This window comes from Odocoileus virginianus, chromosome 21 (genome assembly GCF_023699985.2).
Source record: "Odocoileus virginianus isolate 20LAN1187 ecotype Illinois chromosome 21, Ovbor_1.2, whole genome shotgun sequence".
Classification (NCBI taxonomy): Eukaryota; Metazoa; Chordata; class Mammalia; order Artiodactyla; family Cervidae; genus Odocoileus; species Odocoileus virginianus.
In genome coordinates, this window is record NC_069694.1 from 56094552 (window position 1) to 56116392 (window position 21841).

The window sequence follows — 21841 nt, forward strand, 5'->3', positions numbered from 1 at the left end:
CATCTCCTAGCAACAGGACTGACCACATAATTTGCAGGTCTCACTATAAAATGAAAATGCAGATCTCGTTCAAACTTTATTGATAATCTTGAGACTCTCGCAGCATTCAGTGAAGAGCATTCAGAGCATTCAGTGACGCACCCAACCTTCCTGGGCCTGCACAGGTCACACAGCCACGAAGCCAGCCAGGCTTAAGAATTTGGAAGATGTCTTCCTCTCACCACTCCACCCTCTGTCCTTGCAACACGTCCCTGTGATGCATACCAGGGGGGCTACTTAGGGTAGAGTCCCTGATTGTTTTTCAGAAACAGCATCTCAGGACTGTATCTTAGCACTGGAGGTCTAGTTAGCTCATTGTAAAGATGATTGAACTAAATTCCAACGCGATGAAATGACTGGCCCCAAGTCCCCATCTAGTAGTTGCAGCTTGAATCAGAACTGAGAGTTCATCTGCCAGCCAGGGGCCATCTACAACACAGGCCTCGTGATGGCTATGTTAAGAAAGGAATTCTCTTGTCTCCCCCAGCCAGACTTTGCTCTGTTTTCGCTACAAGAGAAGGGCACAGGAGCGTATTACTTGGTAAACGTTTACTGTGTACCAGTTAATGTGCTGAGCACTCTGCTGGATGTTCTCTGTATCATACCGCAGTTGATTCCACATCAGAAAATCATTGCTACTTTCCCTGTTTTTCAAGTGAGAAAAATTAAGGCTCAGAACTTGAATTTTAGTCAGTAATGGGAAAGATAAGAGTTTGGGAAAGTATATGTGAGTCTAAAACCCATTCCCTTTTTGCCACATCATTCCCGAGTTCTAGGAACGCTGAGTCAGCCTCTATTTCCTGAACATTGGTCTCATTTTTTATAATCTCTAGATGACCTTGGGGACTCTTTTTTTTTTTTTTTTTGTAAAAGGTCTTAGTTTATTCTTTCATGAAAAATCTGCACAAGCACCACAGATACAGTCACTGCAGAATCTTTACTCCTTCTTTTTGCCAGCACCAGCATTGCCCTTTGCAGTCCCCCTGACTTTCTTCATTCTGTTCTTGCGTTCCTTTTGCTGTTTTCTTGAGGTCTTTTTCTTCTCATACAAGCCATGTCTTGCAAGCCTATGTTTGGGCTCATTCTTTTTCATGTAATCCAAGGAATCGTAAATCATGCCGAAGCCAGTTGTCTTGCCACCACCAAAATGGGTTCTGAATCCAAATACAAAGATGACGCCTGATGTGGTCTTGTACATTTTGGCCAGTTTTTCCCGGATTTCTGTTTTAGGTACTGTTGCCTTTCCAGGGTGAAGAACATCAATGACCGTTTGTTTCCGCTGAAGCAGTCGGTTGGTCCTGAACGTCCTAGTCCAGATAGTTACTGTGTCGTTCCTGATGGCGGCTGATCTTCAGGCAGCCAGGGAGGAAAACGACCTTGGGGACTCTTACAAGGTAATCTGTGTTCTTCAGATTTACAGGCCTGCTCCTGCCTTAAGGCCTTTGTTCTAGGGTATTTCCTCCACCTGAAACATTCTTCCCCCAGATAGTCCGTGAAAAGGAACACATGGCAGATAGGTAATAAGGGGATCTGATCACCGAGGGTCTTATAGGTCATTTTAGGACATTGGGAGACGTGGCAGTATTTTGTGCAGAGGAGTGACCTCATCTGATTTTGATTTTTAAGGGATCATTCTGACTGCTGTGTTGAAAAAGGCTTTTTAGGGATTATTATAGTAATCAGGGGAAAGATTAGTGGTGACCAGGGTGATAGCAGTGGAAGTGATGGGAAGTGATTGACCTCTGGATTTATATATGCATGTGTTAAACATTTTAACCTTTTGTTACAGAAAGTGTCAAATACATTCAGAAGTATGGAGATAAGTTTAATGAATTGCCGTGTTCCTGCTAGGTACCCAGTGAACCTGTCAGATGTCAGCATGCCGGGTAGGTAATAAGGGGATTGTTTTAAACAGCTGCAATAATTGTCAACTGTGACCAACCTCATTTCTTCTGTACTACTCCCCACTACCTCCCCAATCGATTGGGGAGGAAGCAGTTTGAAGGGAACCCCAAGCGTCATATTCCATGTGTAAATTTTCAGCTTTTACCACCCAGCTGCTCCTGTGATAACTGCTCCCGTATTCTGCAGTTTACCCTGCGGCTCTTGCTTGCTCATAGCTTCTCGTACTCATGGGTTTTACTTAATGTCTGCCCTCTTTGTCCTCTTGAAACCTTTTTCTTTCTACCAGTCATTGTGTATTTCTGAAATTCATTCTAGGTTCACTTTGTTGTTCGTTCTGCACAGAGTTCGTAAACTGGCCAGACTGTGTTAGAGAGGCCGCTGTTGGGTCAGACACCCTCTCTCGGTCCTTTCAGTTGGCATGATGTCAAGGTCAGTTTCCCAGAGAGAGGTTATGACAATGGCAGTCACTTAGCAAACAATACGCTTCTCTCCAGTACTAATAAATAGTGGCGATTTAGTGCTAAGAAAGGATATAAATTATTTAAAAAAAAAAAAAAAAAGTGAGCCTGCAATAAGGCTAGAAATAGATAGGTGCCTGACCACTCAATTGCCATTGTTTCACAGTCTGACCTGACTCCTTTGGAGTGCTATTCTTGGGTGCCATGAAGGAATTAAGTGTTTTATTTTTTTTCTTTAAGATATATTTCTTTGTAATAGGCCGAGTAGTAGCATAGATGATAATGTACTAGAGTCAAGGCCTGCATTTAATTCCTGTGTTCCCTGTGGACTCTGCAACGTTAGACAAGCGAGTAAACTCCTCCACAGCGTAGATTTTCCACTGTCAGATGAGATTAATACCTGCCCGTTTCCTCCTTCACATATGTAGACAAGATCCCAGAGGGAGAAGCACTTTGAACCTTTATTTCTAAGGTGTGAAAACTCTAATAACTATTTTCAATATGAAGATTTTAGTAAAGTTATAAAATGAACAGTGGATTTAAGTTCTTGTTTTTGTGAAAGGTTATATTTAATCTGTTCACCTTCAACATGTACACAGACATTTTTCTTTCTACATGGTAATGTATCTGCCACGTTTATATACAACTTAGAACAGTACCTGGAACTTGGTAAGAACTATATAAATGTTAGCTATTACCTTCATCAATGTGAAAAATAGTCAAACCAAAAGTCCATAGAGCCAAATGCTAAAAAAAATTTACCACCTCTGCGCCCTGTATACACACCAACCTAAAATGCAATTGGTTGAAATACATAAAGTAGTGTATTATGTGAGTATATGAGTGAGAGAAGACTTGGGGGGCCCAGAAGAACTGTCAGTGTTGTGTTTATGAATAAAAGAGGAGGGATGACACTTGAATATGACACTTCTGGTGTGTGATGATCCGCTTGTTCTCAGACTGATTAGTTAGTGTACCTGCTGCATCAGAATCACTTGGAAGTCCTCTAAAATCCCTGGTTCTGTTTTCAGAGATTCTGATCTGATAGGATAATGGTAGAGATTAAGCATGCAAACAGTTCTTAAGTTTCTCAGATGCTCCTGAGACTTACCCAGGTCTGGGAATCACTGCAATGTAGAAAAATAAAATGCACTTCTTTACCTTAGCACATCATTTATTTCCTATCATTTTATTCAGAGTGGTATGTATGTATGGAGAAATAAACAAATCCACAGCCAGAGAAAAAGATGGAGGATCTCTATTAAAATCAGAATAGTGATTATCTCTGGCTTAAATATTTATTTTGCATTTGCTTTTCTTAGTTCTAAACTTTCTGGTTAAATATGTATTATTTTTATAATAAATGTTACTAAGGGAAATACAACCAGTACAAGATTATAAAGACCCCCATGCAATATATGTCTTTAATTTACCAAATGTGGGGAAGAACCCAAAGTAGTCTATTAATGCACATGTCACATAGCTTTTTTTTTTTTAAAGAGAGACTACTTTTGAAGCAATGTGGAACAATATTTATTCATATGTTTTTTAAAATGTCACATTCTTTTAGAACACCAGTAAATGTACATCTTAGAAAGTGTAAAACAAGTTAAATCCTAATTAGCTTTTACGTGTTTTTCTTTGGTGAGACTGGAAATATAAGCCATTGACCAATGCTTATAAAAGATCTAATCAATCAGCAACTTTATACCAGATGAGGAGAGGAAAGCATTTCTGGTTCAATATAGATTTTCCATCTAATCTGTCTTCTGGGCAATGCTCCGGGAACAGTGCTCATTCCTTTTTGAAAATCCTCTTGGCTTCCACACCTTCATATGTGTAAGTCTGAAAGGTGTTCACAAACAGAATTTGCCGTTATGATTAAAGGCTCAATTAAGAAAAATATTAGTAGTATTTAGCTTCAGAATGTATTTTTTTCTTGTACTTGATAGCCACACTTTTATACAGAAAAAGGAGACAGTCATTTAAAAATGTGTTGGTTTGTAGTCACATTTTCAGTTAAAATGGGCTCAATGTGTTGATGTATGTAAGTTCTCTTCAAATAGGCATCAGAAAATACCTATACTTTATAAAGCTCAGTAAGATTTATGAGAAAGTAATAGTCTGTTTATTGATGATTTAACTCAGCAACCCCCCCAGATAAAAATCATTGCTATGTAATTATTTTTGTCTTTGGAAAATAACTCACCTGGACCATTTCGCCACCTATAATTTCTCGGACAGTATTTAGTTCATTTCCGTTGTCCAACCGTTTAAATTTTCCGACAAGTTTATCTCCCTCCAGGGTCCAAGCCCCCTGTGTAAGATTTCAAAATAATAATAAAAAAAAATTGTTAAGGGTCTTACATGTGTCAGGCACTGCCCTGAGGCCTACAGATCTACTTCTTCTAACTTCACTGTAACCCTGTGAAGTAAATGTTTATCTCCATTGCACAGATGAGAAAACTGAAATGCAGTAATTAAAGTCACAAAGCCCAGCTTGCACCTAGGGTACCGGGGCGCCAGAGTACATGCGGTAAGCATCTTGCCCCGTAGTTTCCAAATGCTGAATTGTAAGGCAGATGGTCGGGACTTCTCTACTCAGTCTTTCACATTAAAAAGAGTGTTCTAAGTTTAATCATGGTTCGTATTAGTTTCACAGAGAAGTTAACAAGCTTGTGATTGTTTTAATTTATGTAATTGTAGTAACAGTTAAAACACAACCATAATTGATAAAATATTTGACAGATTAATTTTCATTGCAAACATGTTTAATTTAACCAGAAAAAGTTCTAAGTGGAAACAAGTTTTTTTAAAAATCAGTTGAAAAATGTGACCCCATTTTATATCTTAAATAGTAAAAAGTGAATTCCCAGTGACCTACATTGTAACATTGGACCTTTCTATTTGGTCATACATTCATTCACTAATTTATTCATTTATTTTATCTTTTCAATTACATGTCTATTGTATTTAAGTTAGATAGCCCTAGAAGCTTTTATTGCTGTCAGATATATTGAAAACACTGAAATTTTTTTTATGAATAGGTGTATACTCAGTCATTCAAAGGATATTTTTCTAATATCTTATTATCTAGATATTATCTTGTTGTTTAATCCAGGTTCTTTATAGATACCTATGAAAATCAAAACATTGTTTTTAAATACTCTGCTAACTTGTATGATGTTTGATATGGATAAACTCCGTTGACTGCTTCAGTAAATGAAGGAGACCTACATTCATTAAGCCATCCAGTGGAAGAAAACTGAGATTATTTTTGTAGTATGCAGAAAAATCAGGAATGCTTTGCTTATAAAAAATTTCTTACACTGAGTTCAGTTCCATCTGCGAGGCTGTAATTAAAAGTGACACCAAGCTCAAAAATAATTTCGATGCTTCGAAAAGTGCTTGATTCTTTGACTGTGAATTTATTTCCTTCTTGTGTGATTATCAGTTTCAAATTATCATGAGCTGCAAGCTTCCTTTTCACCACATTAATACCTGCAAAGGGAAGGAGGTTGGAGGAGATAAAGTCAAAATGCCATGGAAAGTGCTACTTTTCCAAGTTCTGTTGTAACTAGTTAATTAACCAGTTAATATTTTGTGGGTGAAGAGGAATACTTGATGATATTGCCTTTGCACAGGAGCATTCAGATTGCTTCTGTAGAGTTCAAGCTCCATCATATCAAACTATTTTTCTAAAACTTAAAAAAATTAAATGAAGCGTAGAATTGTAGAATCTTAGAACTGACTAATTGTTTAAAAAATTATAAATATTTTTGTTTCAATGTTAAGTAAGTCAAATTCCAGGGATATCAAATGAAGGATTAAGAAAGTACAGTTATATATTTATAAGGATATACTTCTTTAATTCCACGTATATGGTACACTTTCTTTTTTAATGTCCCTTTGCTTTCCATGGCTTTAAAATTTTGAATTTCATAATTCTCTTTGCTTATTGTGGTATTTCTGTTATAGAAATGAGAAAATTCGCAAATATTACAGTCAAATTCATTATGATAAGAATTGACAAATTCCATAAATTTGAATTTGAAATCCCTAAATTACAGGATATAATTGATGCAGATTTTTATTTTTAGGGAATGACAAATCTTTTTGCTCATAGTGTTCAGTGTATGGGCTGCCAGAGTATTGGTGTAGATATTAAAATTTTAAATTAAAACTTCTGTAGAAACTATATGCCGTCATGAGATTATTCCAAAAGTGCTGTAAGTCAGAGGAAGAGAATTAAGTTTCATTTGTTTTCATTGCTCTATTTTATGGCCTTTGTTTTTCCATCCCATAGAATTTAATATTTTAAAGTATAAAAGTTTGGAGAAGGAAATGGCAACCCACTCCAGTATTCTTGCCTGGAGAATCCCATGGACAGAAGAACTTGGCAAGATACAGTCCATGGGGTTACAAGAGTCAGACATGACTTAGCAACGAAACAACCACCACAATAAACTAGTAACATAAAAGAAAAAAAAAAGTATAAAAGTTATCATTATGCTCTGCCATATTTTACTTTCTAAACAAAAAACTATCAATTTTCAGTCACCACTTAACATAAATGAAACATATCTGGATGTTTTTTGTGTTTTAGAGAATAGTGTCCAAGAATCTTTTCTTCCACTGGTGAGAGTATATTCTTTCTAATGTAAGAAGTGAGACTGTGGTTTTCCCTACTCTGAACCAGCACCCATTCTTGATCCTCACTAGCACGACAGGTGCCATTGCCTAAGCCTTGAGGTTTAGAAGGAGTTAAAGATGTCTGTGAAAAACGAAAGAACAAGACGTGAAAGTATTAAGCACTTACCCATTTTTTCCATGAACTTTTCATAGTTCTCATTTCGGTCTACCTTCCAAGTACCATCAAACGCCATGGTCTCCAGTTAATTCAGCCTCTGAGCAATCAGAGATTCAGGTCTGTCCTTAGGAGAGAATTTATTCTATTTCTTATCTTAGAACCAGCTTCATATTGTGATGTGGAAGTTTAAAGTTCAAGAGGTCACCTGACTTCATTAATGCCAAACCTTCTGGTTTCTATAAATTTCTTAGCTCCCCTTCTGAAATTCAACCGCAATAAACATGATAAGCATACATATTCTATCTTAAACTATGACTTATGGGTACAATTATTTCAAGAGTTTAGAATGCATACTATATGAAGATAGTTTTTCTGCTTACAGGTTCAAAGTGCACACTTTGTTGGATGTAGCATAATTTAATAGGTTCTGGAAAATGAATCTATTAATGACCTATCCCTTTTTTATAATAGCAATTACCTTGTAACTAATGTAAGACTTCATGATCAAATACAGCTGAAAAGTTGATGTTAATAGGATATTAAGACTGAAATTGTATTTATTTTTCTAATATGTCCTTTTGCATTGTGTTTTTGGGTTTCCAGGACTTTGGGTAAATATCCTGGCACCTGGTACAGTGCATGACACAACAATAGGGACCCATTATATTTTTGTTTTGGTCTTAAATGATGGTAGGCCACTGAGAAAAATTTCAAGAGGTAGAAACGTGGATGGATGTCATGAAAACTCCCATAAGTGAAAGAATTTTTAGACATCTGCCACGTGCAGAAAAAACAAAAGCCAGATGTCAGCTGTGCCATTAACTAAAACCATTCCTGTATTTACTCTCCCAGTACTCAAACCACTTTGATATTTGGTTAAGAAAATCCTTGTTTTTCTACTCTCTATTAGTAAGTCACCTAAAGTGTGTTTATTTAGGTAGTTTTTAACACATACTAGTGATTAACTTGGGACCAGATAGGACTTGGATTTGCCTGTTAAGATCAGCATCATGCTCTAGCTCCCTTTGGAAATACAACTTGCCTCTCTGTGATCTCGCAGTGACTGGAATAAAACTGCCTGACTCTGGAAGGTGGGGAGGGAAAAGCTAGAGTGGCTTCTCACCACTGTTCACCTAACAGTGCCCTTTACCTCATGGCTACCTTGAGCTTCCCAGGAAGAGCAGAATAAGATTAGATGAGGGCAAATAGCACTTGGACTCATGCAGACCTGCTAACAAATGGCCATGTTAAACTTTCATCTTCCATTTATCAGTAGCAGTAACCAAATTTAAAATCAGCTAGGAATCCCTGTTATCTCTATAGCGTGGAGTCACTGCCATTTTAAAAAATGATTAGATGGAATTTTTAACATTACCCGTTTCCCTGCAGCTTCCAAACTCTGTATTCCCCGTTTCTTACCACTTACCTGGACCCCATCTGGAAAAGGTTGTGCAGAACCAGTGACCAGTTTCCCCTACGCACCTCTCATGCTGATGATGCCATTGGGCCAGTCAGCTGAGGGCCGACTCAGTCCTTTATTTTCTTCTTTGATGATACTAGAAGATTTAGGGTCCTGCTCCTGCAGCTTGGGAAAGTGGGTGGGTTAGGTGTGCTTGGGGTGGGTGGTGGTGGGCGGTACTCATGCTATAGAGGTTGATGCTGTCTGGACTCCACAGTCCACATCAGCCACTGAGTTGTGCGAAAGTAGTGGACATCAGCAGAAGCTCCTGTTCATCCCTGTCCCATTCCTCCAGGAGAAAGTACAAACCACACTCCTTAACGTGGTTTCTGAAGCCCCTTCTTATATCTTCGGTCTCCTATCATTCCTTACTGCGGACTCTGAGATTTAATACATTGAGCTTCTTGCACTCCTCAGTCTTGTGAATGTGCCTGCTTTCTGTTGCTTCAGGTCATCTGGGTGCTCCAGGAAACATGTCCTGAACCACAAAGATTGGGTCAGTTGGGTCCACTTCTTTCAAGTGCAGTGACCTTCTAAGAGTCTCAGCATAGCTCGTAAGAGACAAAAGTAGTTGATGCCTGACCATCATTTGTATCATCATGAAGTACAGAGAGCGATATCATGATGAGGGACAATATAATGCTTCAGGCTCATTTACAAGAAATGGCTTTCTAGAAATCACAAAAACCCTTTTACCCTGTTGTAAAGCCAAAAGGAAAGTTTTTCTATTTTTTAAAATATATATCACTTATGGGAAATAGCATTTTCAGAATTTCTGAACCCTGCTTTTCAGTGCCAAGTTATTTAACTTTTACATGTCAGAGAAAGGTAGTGGTCTCTCTGAGGGCCGTGTAAGAGAAGGATTTGGGGGACAGATGTAAGGAGCAACAGAAAAGTCTTAAGGCTACTGTCCAGTTCCTAGCAGTGCATGGGGAATGAGGGAGAATTCTGAAGTTTGCCTACAGAGTTTACTTCATTCTGTTTTAACCATAAGCCTCTGAATTTTAGAAATACTAAGACCTTTTAAATTATGTTTTAGGATTTTGTGCCTGAGACTGCTGGCTGATTTTATTCCAAAAAAGGCTGTAGAGTTACAGCAGTATACAGGGAGGCATCTACCAACTGATGGTGAGTGCAGCCTGCTAATTGTCATTAATAACAAGGCAGCCGTTTTTAAATTTTAATTGGAGGCTAATTACTTTAAATATTGTGGTGGTTTTGCCATACACTGACATGAATCAGCCGTGGCTATACATGTGTCCCCATCCTGAACCCCCTCCCACCTCCCTCCCCTTCCGTGGCTGATTCATGTCAGTGTATGGCAGGGTCCTCCCCGTGCACCAGCCCTGAGCACCCTGCCTCATGCATCGAACCTGGACTGGCAGTCTGTTTCACATATGGTAATATACATGCTTCAGTGCTGTTTTCTCAAATCATCCGACCTTCGCCTTCTCCCACAGTGTCCAAAAGTCTATTCTTTACATCTGTGTCTCTTTTGCTATCTCACATACAGGGTTATCATTACCATCTTTCTAAATTCCATATATATATGCGTTAGTATACTGTATTGGTATTTATCTTTCTGGCTTACTTCTCTCTGTATAATAGGCTCCAGTTTCATCCACCTCATTAGAACTGATTCAAATGAATTCTTTTTAATGGCTGAGTAATATTCCATAGTGTATATGTACCACAGCTTTCTTATCCATTCATCTGCTGATGGGCATCTAGGTTGCTTCCATGTCCTGGCTATTATAAACAGTGCTGCGATGAACATTGGGGTGCACGTGTCTCTTTCAGATCTGGTTTCCTCAGTGTGTATGCCCAGCAGTGAGATTGCTGGGTCATATGGCAGTTCTATTTCCAGTTTTTTAAGGAATCTCCACACTGTTCTCCATAGTGGCTGTACTAGTTTGCATTCCCACCAACAGTGTAAGAGGGTTCCCTTTTCTCCATACCCTCTCAGCATTTATTGTTTGTAGACTTTTGGATAGCAGCCATTCCAACTGGCGTGAGATGGTACCTCATTGTGGTTTTGATTTGCATTTCTCTGGTAATGGGTGATGTTGAGCATCTTTTCATGTGTTTGTTAGTAAGGCAACCATTTTATAGGATCCACATGTGTTGGTTAAATGATGTTGCGAGAAGGATTTATGACTGCGTCTTCTGCCTTATATGATTATTTTTGATATTTATATATCTGGCTGTGCCGGGTCTTAGTTGTGGCATGCTGGATCATTGGTTGTGGCACTCGGGGTCTTTAGTTGTGGTGTGTGGGGTCTAGTTCCCTGACCAGGGATCAAACCCAGGCCCCCTGCATTGGGAGCGTGAAGTCTTAACCCCTGGACCACCAGGGAAGTCTCTGCCTTATCTTCTTTAATCTGGGTCTGTTCACCCAAATGAGTCTCCCTCCAGAAGTTTGAATGAGAGGTTGTCATTTCCTGTGCCCCTCATACCACAGTCAGAGGAAGATAGGTTTGCATTATCTCAGCTCCCCATTCTCACATCCATTATGTGTCTGCCTTTTTTTTTCTTTTTTAGTTCTACCAGTTTATTGCTACCAACCCATCTCCCTCCACCCTCGTGCATGTGTACTCAATCATGTAACCCCATGGACTACAGCCTGTCAGGCTCCTCTGTCCATGGACTTTTCCAGGCAAGAATGCTGGGGTGGGTTGCTGTTTCCTTCTCGTTTAAGGAAATCTTTTCCTTTGAGACCATTTCCATTTGGCTGTCAGCTTCTAACCGACTTCATCATCATTATCTACCATCTAACCCATCTTATCATCATCTGACTTCATCATCATTATCTACCATCTAACCCATCTTATCATCATCTACCGTCTGTCCCCATTTATCACTGTTATCTACCATCTATCACAGAGAATCATGGCACTGGGCTCACCATCATCTCATTGTCCTGCTGTGTCTTGCCATCACCCTGGGTGAGCTCGAAGTCCATGTGGATAAGATACTTGTCACTCTGGCCTCATGTTACACTAATCTCCTAATCTCTAATAACCTTTAGCTTTCCTACACTTTATCCTACATCCAGGGCTACAGCCTGTGATTTGTCACGACTAGAGATTTTTCCCTCTGTGAAATTAGCATGCCGCTCTGTGTTCACAGATTTTCATCGCTCGGCTCCTTCATTTTCTTAACACATCAGTTCTTAGCTTGACGAGAACTTCAGTTATTTCCTCTATGTTCCCAGTTTGGAGCCGCCTCCTGGTTTCTTTACATCCTCTATCCAATCGATACATGTTGGCAATAAAATACTTCCTTTGCTGTCCCAAGTGCTATTTCACATGCATGGTTTCTAGTTTCAGCTGAATCATACCCTGCCTGGCAAGACTTTTGTATACCTCAAAATAAAGAATAAAATGGCAAGCAATAACTCACTCAGTTTGTGTGTTCTCATTTTCAGTATTACCTGTTACTACTTTATTTACTTCTCTAAATTCTTCACCCACGTATTCACTCAACATATATTGGAGTTCTCATTATGACCTAGGCACTGGGCTAAATTACAGAGATAGAATCATGAACGCATACAGTTTCAGTCAAGAGAAAGCAAGGCTTGAAATTAGAATAGTTTGGTACCTGCAGAGATTTATTTTCCTATCTGTATGTCTTTGTTTTATATTTATTTGGCTGAGGTGGTATCTTTTCTCCTTCACATTATGATAATCCAGTTTCTCTCATCTTAAGAAATGAAAAGAACTCTCTGTGGATTCTCTTGGCATTTCTATATCCTGCTCCGTCTTATTCCTTCCCCCTTATAGCCAGTCTTCTTGGAAAAGTGATCTGTACTGTCTCCATATTCTTACCTTCTATTAGAGTCTCAGTCTGCTAATATGCAGTGGAGCTTTCATATCCACCCCTCCACTGAAACTACTCATTAAGTTGGTTTATGAATTATTTTGCTGCCAAATCCAATACACTTGCCTTGGCCCTCATTTTATGTCATTACAGCATTCTAGACCGTGGACTCCTCCGTTTTTGAAGTCTCTCCTTTTCTTCTCTTGACTTTTTTCTCTCTTTATGTTCCTTTTCTCTAAGTGTCCTTTTCAGGCTCTCACATGGGCAGCTCTTCCTCAACCAACATTTTATGTTTTGAAGTTGCATCTTAGGATCTCTTTGTTTTTGCCATTCCCATGTCTTCAATTTCCATCCGTGTGACTGAAATTTTAAGATACAGCCCAGATCTCTCTCCTACCAGGTACCTATTCCTTACCAAGTTGCTCTATTTGCGTGTTCAATTGGCACCTCAAACCCCACAAGCTGGAAAGGACCTTAACATTCCACTCGGCCTTGTTCTCTCTTGCAGATCCTGTATCAGTGAACGGTGCTATCATCCTTGGAATCATTCTAAAGCCTTTCCTCTCCTCTATCCTTGGCTTTCCATTTTATCAACAAATCAGTACAGTGTTAACTCCTTAACATCACTTAAATATGTTTTCCCTTCCTTTTTATTCCAAGATAATTACCATTTTCCACCTAGATAGCTGCAGTTCTCTCCTAAATGATTTTCCCCTCTCTGGTCTTCCAGAATCTAATTTGTACAGAGAATATCTTTATAAAATGCAAATTTGACTGCATCTTGTCCTTCCCTGTTAACATTGAGTGATACCCTATTGCTGTCAGCATAAAGTTCCAAATCCCTTACCTCTCCTGCACCCCCTTTTACTCCTCCTTCACAAGGTGCTGTCATCCATCACATCTCTCTTTGCATATCTTCTTTCCTCTGCTTGGAAATCCCACCCCTCACACCATGCTTTTCGTGCCTAACATCCACTCAGCCTTTGGGAATTGGCTCAGTGGTGTCACCTCTCCAATAGGCCTGGTTTTTCTACATCCTTCCTCTTTGCATGGGCTAACTTTTCTTCATATCAGTATTATCACAACTCTTTTACTTTACATTTATTGTATTGATTGTAATAGTCTGTTAACCTGTTTGTTTCTTCTACTCTTCTACCTTCCCGTTTGACAGCACCGTTAAGTTATCTTCATTACCTCCACCATAGTTTGGCTCCAGGTAAATAACCAGGAGGGAAAACAGCCCAACCCATCAACAGAAAGTTGGATTGAAGATTTACTGAGCTTGGTCCCGCCCATCAGAACAAGACCCAGTTTCCCCCTCAGTCAGTCTCTCCCATCAGGAAGCTTCCATAAGCCTCTTATTCTTCTCCATCAGAGGGCAGACAGACTGAAAACCACAATCACAGAAAACTAACCAATCTAATCACATGGACCACAGCCTTGTCTAACTCAATGAAACTAGGAGCCATGCCTTGTAGGGCCACCCAAAACGGACGGGTCATGGTGGAGAGTTCTGACAAAACGTGGTTCACTGGAGAAGGGAATGGCAAACCACTTCAGTGTTCTTACCTTGAAAACCCCATGAACAGTATGAGAAGGCAAAATGATAGGATACTGAAAGAGGAACTCCTCAGGTTGGTAGGTGCACAATATGCTACTGGAGATCAGTAGAGAAATAGCTCCAGAAAGAGTGAAGAAATGGAGCTAAAGCAACAACAATAGCCAGTTGTGGATGTGACTGGTCATGGGAGTTAAGTCCGATGCTGTGAGAACAATATTACATAGGAACCTGGAATGTTAGGTCCATGAATCAAGGCAAATTGGAAGTGGTCAAACAGGAGATGGCAAGAGTGAACGTTGACATTTTAGGAATTTGTGAACTCAAATAGACTGGAATGGGTGAATTTAACTCAGATGACCTTTATATCCACTACTGTGCGCAAGAATCCTTTAGAAGAAACAGAGAAGCCATCATAGTCAACAAAAGAGTCTGAAATGCAGTACTTGGATGCAATCTCAAAAATGACAATGATCTCTGTTCATCTTCAAGGCAAACCATTCAATATCACGGTAATCCAAGCCTGTGCCCCAACCGGTAATGCTGAAAAGCTGAAGTTGAACAGTTCTTTGAAGACCTACCAGACCTTCTAGAACTAATACCCAAAAAAGATGTCCTTTTCATTATAGGGGACTGGAATGCAAAAGTAGGAAGTCAAGAAACACCTGGAGTAGCAGGCAAATTTGGCCTTGGAGTACAGAATGAAACAGGGCAAAGGCTAATAGAGTTCTGCCAAGAGAATGCACTGGTCATAGCAAACACCCTGCTCCAACAACACAAGAGAAGATTCTACCCATGAATGTCACCAGATGGTCAATACCAAAATCAGATTGATTATATTTTTTGCAGCCAGAGATGGAGAAGCTCTATATGGTCAGCAAAAACAACACTGGGAGCTGATTGTGGCTCAGATAAGTTCAGTTAGTTCAGTTGCTCAGTTGTTTCCGACTCTTTGTGACCCCATGAATCGCAGCAGCTAGGCCTCCCTGTCCATCACCAACTACCAGAGTTTACCCAAACTCATGTCCATTGAGTCAGTGATGCCATCTAACCATCTCATCCTCTGTCGTCCCCTTCTCATCCTGCCCTCAATCTTTCCCAGTATCAGGGTCTTTTCAAATATGTCAGCTCTTTGCATCAGGTGGCCAAAGTATTGGAGTTTTGTCTTCAACATCAGACCTTCCAGTGAACACTCAGGATTGATCTCCTTTAGGATGGACTGGTTGGATCTCCTTGCAGTCCAAGGGGCTCTCAAAAGTCCTCTCCAACACCACAGTTCAAAAGCATCAATTCTTCTGTAATCAGCTTTCTTTATAGTCCAACTCTCACATCCATACATGACCACTGGAAAAACTGTAGCCTGGATTAGATGGACCTTGTTGGCAAAGTAGTGTGTCTGCTTTTTAATATGCTGTCTAGGTTGGTCAAAACTTTCCCTCCCAGGAGTAAGCGTCTTTTCATTTCATGGCTGCAGTCACCATCTGCAGTGATTTTGGAAACCCCCAAAATAAAGTCAACCACTCTTTTCCACCGTTTCCCCATCTATTGCCCATGAAGTGATGGGACCAGATGCCATGATCTTAGTTTTCTGAATGTTGAACTTTAAGCCAACTTTTTTACTCTCCTCTTTGACTTTCATCAAGAGACTCTTTAGTTCTTCTTCACTTTCTGCCATAAGGGTGGTATCATCTGCATATCTGAGGTTATTGATATTTCTCCTGGCAATCTTGATTCCAGCTTGTGCTTCATCCACCCCAGCGTTTCTCATGATGTACTCTGCATGTAAGTTAAATAAGCAGGGTGACAATATATAGCCTTGATGTACTCCTTTCCCGATTTGGAACCAGTCTGTTGTTCTACATCCAGTTCTAACTGTTGCTTCCTGACCTGCATACAGCTTTCTCAAGAGGCCGGACAGGTGGTCTGGTATTCCCATCTCTTTCAGAATTTTCCACAGTTTATTGTGATCCACACAGTCAAAAAATGCTTTGGCATAGTCAGTGAAGAAGAAATAGATGTTTTCCTAGAACTCTTGCTTTTTCAATGATCCAGCAGTTGTTGGCCATTTGATCTCTGGTTCCTCTGCCTTTTCTAAAACCAGCTTGAACATCTGGAATTTCACAGTTCACGTATTGCTGAAGCCTGGCTTGGAGAATTTTGAGCATTACTTTACTAGCGTGTGAGATGAGTGTAATTGTGCAGTAGTTTGAGCATTCTTTGGCATTGCCTTTCTTTGGGATTGGAATGAAAACGGACCTTTTCCAGTCCTGTGATCACTGCTGAGTTTTCCAAATTTGCTGGCATATTGAGCACAGCACTTTGACAGGATCATCTTTTAGGATTTGAAATATCTCAACTGGAATTCCATCACCTCCACTAGCTTTGTTCGTAGTGATGCTTCCTATGGCCCACTTGACTTCACATTCCAGGATGTCTGGCTCTAGGTGAGTGATCACACCATCGTGATTATCTGGTTTGTGAAGATCTTTTTTGTACAGTTCTTCTGTGTTTTCTTGCCACCTCTTCTTAATATCTTCTGCTTCTGTTAGGTTCCTACCATTTCTGTCCTTTATTGTGCCCATCTTTGCATAAAATGTTCCCTTGGTGTCTGTGATTGTCTTAAGAGATCTCTAGTCTTTCCCTTTCTGTTGTTCTCCTCTATTTCTTTGCATTGATCGCTGAGGAAGGCTTTCTCTCCTTGCTATTCTTTGGAACTCTGCATTCAAATGGGTATGTCTTTCCTTTTCTCCTTTGATTTTTGCTTCCCTTCTTTTCACAGCTATTAGTAAGGCCTCCCCAGACAGCCATTTTGCTTTTTTACATTTCTTTTTCTTGGGGATGGTCTTGATTCCTGTCTGCTGTACATTGTCACAAACCTCTGTCCATAGTTCATCAGGCATTCTGCCTATCAGATCTAGTCCCTTAAATGTATTTCTCACTTCCACTGTATAAGGGATTTGATTTAGGTCATACCTGAATGGTCTAGTGGTTTTCTCCACTTTCTTCAATTTCAATCTGAATTTGGCAATAATGAGTTCATGATCTGAGCCACAGTCAGCTCCTGGTCTTGTTTTTGCTGACTATATAGAGCTTCTCCATCTTTGGCTGCAAAAAATATAATCAATCTGATTTCAGTATCTACCATCTGGTGGTGTCCATGGGTAGAGTCTTCTCTTGTGTTGTTGGAAGAGGGTGTTTGCTATGACCAGTGCATTCTCTTGGCAGAACTCTATTAGCCTTTGTCCTGCTTCATTCTGTACTCCAAGGCCAAATTTGCCTACTACTCCAGGTATTTCTTGACTTCCTACTTTTGCATTCCAGTCCCCTATAATGAAAAGGACATCTTTTTTTTGGTATTAGTTCTAGAAGGTCTTGTAGGTCTTCATAAAACTGTTCAGCTTCTTCAGCATTACTGGTCGGGGCATAGGCTTGGATTACTGTGATATTGAATGGTTTGCCTTTGAAACAAACAGAGTTCATTCTGTCATGTTTGAGACTGCATCCAAGTACTGCATTTCGGACTCTTGTTGACTATGATGGCTACTCCATTTCTTCTAAGGGATTCCCACAGTAGTAGATATAAAGGTCATCTGAGTTAAATTCACCCATTCCAGTCCATCTTAGTTCACTGATTCGTAGAATGTCGATGTTCACTCTTGTCCTCTCCTGTTTGACCACTTCCAATTTGCCTTGATTCATGGACGTAACATTCCAGGTTCCTATGCAATATTGCTCTTTACAGCATTAAGCCTTGCTTCTATCCCCAGTCCCATCCACAACTGGGTGTTACTTTTGCTTTGGCTGCATCACTTCACTCTTTCTGGAGCTATTTCTCCACTGATCTCCAGTAGCATATTGGGCGCCTACCAACCTGGGGAACTTATATGCAGAGTACATCATGAGAAATTCTGGGCTGGAAGAAGCACAAGCTGGAATCAAGATTGCCAGGAGAAATATCAATAGCCTCAGATATGCAGATGACACCACCCTCATGGCAGAAAGTGAAGAGGAACTAAAGATCCTCTTGATGAAAGTGAAAGAGGAGAGTGAAAAAGTTGGCTTAAAGCTCAACATTCAAAAAACTAAGATCATGGCATCTCGTCCCATCCCTTCATGGCATATAGATGGGGAAGGGGTGGAAACAGTGGCTGACTTTATTTTTCTGGACTCCAGAATCACTGCAGATGGTGATTGCAGACATGAAATTAAAAGACACTCCTTTGGAGGAAAGTTATGTCCAACATAGACAGCTTATTAAAAAGCAGAGACATCACTTTGCCAACAAATGTCCGTCTAGTCAAGGCTATGAGTTTTCCAATGGTCATGTATGGTTGTGAGAGTTGGACTGTAAAGAAAGCTGAGCGCAGAAGAATTGATGCTTTTGAACTGTGGTGTTGGAGAAGACTCTTGAGAGTCCCTTGGACTGCAAGGAGATCCAACCAGTCCATTCTAAAGGAGATCAGTCCTGGGTGTTCATTGGAAGGTTTGATGTTGAAGCTGAAACTCCAATCCTTTGGCCATCTGATGCAAATAACTGACTCCCTTGAAAAGACCCTGATGCTAGGAAAGATTGAGGGCAGGAGGAGAAGGGGACGACAGAGGATGAGACGTTTGGATGGCATCACTGACTCAATGGACATGGGTTTGGGTAAACTGCGAGAGTTGGTGATGGACAGGGAGGCCTGGCGTGCTGTGGTCCATGGGGTCGCAGAGAGTCAGACACAGCAGAGACTGTACTGAACTGAAGTGAACAGATTGTTTGATCATGAGCGGTACGCGGGTGCTTTTTTTCTTAGACCTTCTATTGATGACTAGTTGATTTCCAGTGTTGTGTTAGGTTCAGGTATTCAGGTGGACAGCACAGTGATGTCGGGTTTTTTTCTGTTACAGCCATTATAGGTTATTATAAGGTTTTGAATAGAATTCCCTGATAGTAAATCCTTGTTTTTATGTATGTATAGTGTTAATTGCTCAGTTGTGTTTAACCATTTGTGACCCCATGGACTGTAGCACATATGCCAGGCTCCTCTGCTCATGGAATTCTCCAGGGAAGGATATTGGAGTGGATAGCCGTTTGTTCTCCAGCGGATCTTCTTGACCCAGGGCGGGAACCCAGGTCTCCTGCATTTCAGGCAGACTCTACCATCCGAGCCAGCATGGAAGCTGTGTATACACCATACATGTATACTTTATGTGCAGTAGTTTGTTAATTCCATCCTCCTGATTTGTCCCTCCCACACTCCGCTCTCCCCTTTGGTGACCATACATTTGTGTTCTGTGTCTGAGTCTGTTTCTGTTTTGTATATAGACTCATTTGTATTGTTTTTTTAGATTCCACCTGTACCTGATACCATATAATATTTATCTTTCTCTCTCTGACTTAACTTCATTAAGTATAATTTTTCTGCCCATTTTTTGATTGGATTGTTTGTTTTCTCCATGTTGAGCTGCATGGGCTGTTTGTATATGTTAGATATTAACCCCTTGTCAGTCACGTAATTTACACATATTCTTCCATTGCCCAGATTATTTTTTGTTTTGTTTATAGTTTCCTTTGCTGTGCAAAAGCTTTAAATTTGAGGAAGGCTTCTATCTGTGACTTCCCATGTAGAACTGCTTTTGTTTGCATCCTATAAATTTTGTAAGGGTGTGTTTTCATTTGTCTCAAGATATTTTCTGATCTGTTTTATCTTTGACCCATAGCTTTTTTAGTAGCATGTTATTTAGTCTGCATGTGTTCATTCTTTTCCTTTTTTTTGTCCCTGTGGTTGATTTCTCATTTCATGCTGTCATGATCAAAAAAGATGCTTGAAATAATTTCTGTTCTTTTACATTTGTTGAGGCTTGTTTTGTGACTGACTGTGTGCTCTGTCCTAGAGAACAATCCATATGCACTTGAAAGAATCTATTATTTTTGTTCTTGGTGCTTTTTTTTTTTTGGATGTAGAATCCTCTAGGTATCAGTTAAGTCTTAACTGATCTATCGTATCATTTAGGACCTGTTATATTGATTTTTCGTCTGGATGATCTGTCCATTGATGTCAGTGAGGTGTTAAAGTTTCCTCGTATTATTGTCCATTTCTCATTTTATGTCTGTTAGTATTTGTTTTACATATTTAGGTTCTCTTATATTGGGAGCACATATGTTAATAAGCACAATATTCTTTTCTTGTGTCGATTCCTTTGTCATTCTGTAGTAGCTTCTTTGTCTTTACGGTCTTTGTCGTAAAGGCTGTTTTGTCTTTATGAGTGTTGCTATGCTTTCTTGTCCAGTTCCTCTCACTTTCCGTTTATGTGCGTGCCTTTCACCCTGAAGTGCGTCTCTTGTAGGCAGTATGTTGTAGGTTCTTGTTTTTTTCAATCCAGTCTACCTCTCTTTGTCTTTTGATCAGAGCATTTTGTTCATTGATAGTTCAAGTAATTATTGACAGGCATGTACTTATTGCCATTTTAATCATCGTTTTTCTTTCTCCTTTTTATTTCTCCTTTTGTGCTTTGATGATTTTCTTTTGTAAAATGCTTAAATTTCTTTCTTTTTGTTTTTTGTGAATGTGTTGTATTTTTTTGATTTGTGGTTACCATGAAGTTCCAGTATGTTGACCTGTAATCATACCTACTTTAAGACATGTAAGTTTAAACCTGTTCTAAAAGATCAACATTTTTATACTCCCTCCACCACATTTTGTGACTTTAAGATCCTGGTTTATATCTTAATGCTTATCCTGTTACTGTTAATTGCAGTTATCATTTTTATATATTTTTGATTTTTTTCTCTATCTGGCTTGTTTAAGTGATCTTCATTTCTTTTATGTATTTGTCTCTAATATTGTGATTTTCCCTCTCCTATAGATTCTTACTTTTCTTATATTTAGAGAAAACCCTTCAATGTTTCTTTTAAGATAGGTTTAGTATTGGTGAACTCTTTTAGTTTTTGCTTGTCTGAGAAATTCTTTATCTCTCATTCTATTCTGAATGATAATCTTGCCCAGTAGAATGTTCTAGATTGCAGGTTTTGCCCTTTCAGGACTTTGTATATCTTGCCACTCCTTTATGTCTGCAGTTTCTGCAGATAAATCAGCTGATAGCTTTATGGGGATGCCCTTGTAACTGACTCTTTGTTTGGCTCTTGCTGCCATTAGCGTTTTAACTATGATACATCTTGGCCTGAGTCCGTCTGGGTTCATCTCTTTTGGGACCCTCTGCTTCCTGGACTTGGGTATCTGTTTCCTTCTTTAGGTTTGGGAATTTCTTAATTTCTTCAAATACATTTTCAATCCTCTTTTCTCTTCTTCTGTAACGTCTATTATATGTAGATTGACACAGTTTATATTATCCTATAGATCTTATATGTTGATTTCAATTCATTTGTCTTCCTGTCTGATGTTCTGATTGAGTGATTTCCATTATTTTGCCTTTCAGATTACTTATTCATCCTTCTGTGTCATTTAGTCTGATGTTCACTGTCTCTGGATTGGTTTTTATCTTAGCTATTAAGCTGTCAATTTTGATTGGTTTATTTTTATAGTTTTTAGTTCCTTTTTACAGTAATCTGTGTACCTATCAACAATCTTTTTAAATTCAGTTAGCGTTTTTATGTCCTTTTTATCTTGTTGTCTAGTACACTGATAAACTCTTCCATTTGTTCTCTCGGGATTTCTCTGGGTTTTTCAGTTGTAGTTCCTCTGTGTTTTCATTTTACTTGAGTTTCTCTGTCTCTATGACCTTAGGAAAAACAGTTATCTGCTGTGGTTTTGAAACATTGTTTTTATGTGGGAGAGTCTCTGTGTAGA

General features: G+C 39.4%; 1 protein-coding gene and 1 pseudogene across 1 annotated transcript; both read right to left on the reverse strand.

Moving 5' to 3' along the window:
* Positions 1 to 886: 886 nt before the first annotated feature.
* On the reverse strand, positions 887 to 1375 carry LOC110137032 (small ribosomal subunit protein eS24 pseudogene; annotated as a pseudogene).
* A 2821-nt stretch (positions 1376 to 4196) lies between these two features.
* FABP2 (fatty acid binding protein 2) lies at positions 4197 to 7420 on the reverse strand. Its single transcript, XM_020893225.2, has 4 exons — positions 7222 to 7420; positions 5731 to 5903; positions 4612 to 4719; positions 4197 to 4247 (listed from the first exon to the last, which is right to left on the reverse strand). Exons 1-4 carry the CDS (start codon positions 7286 to 7288, stop codon positions 4197 to 4199), a joined length of 399 nt encoding a protein of 132 aa, XP_020748884.1. The 5' UTR covers positions 7289 to 7420.
* Positions 7421 to 21841: the final 14421 nt, after the last annotated feature.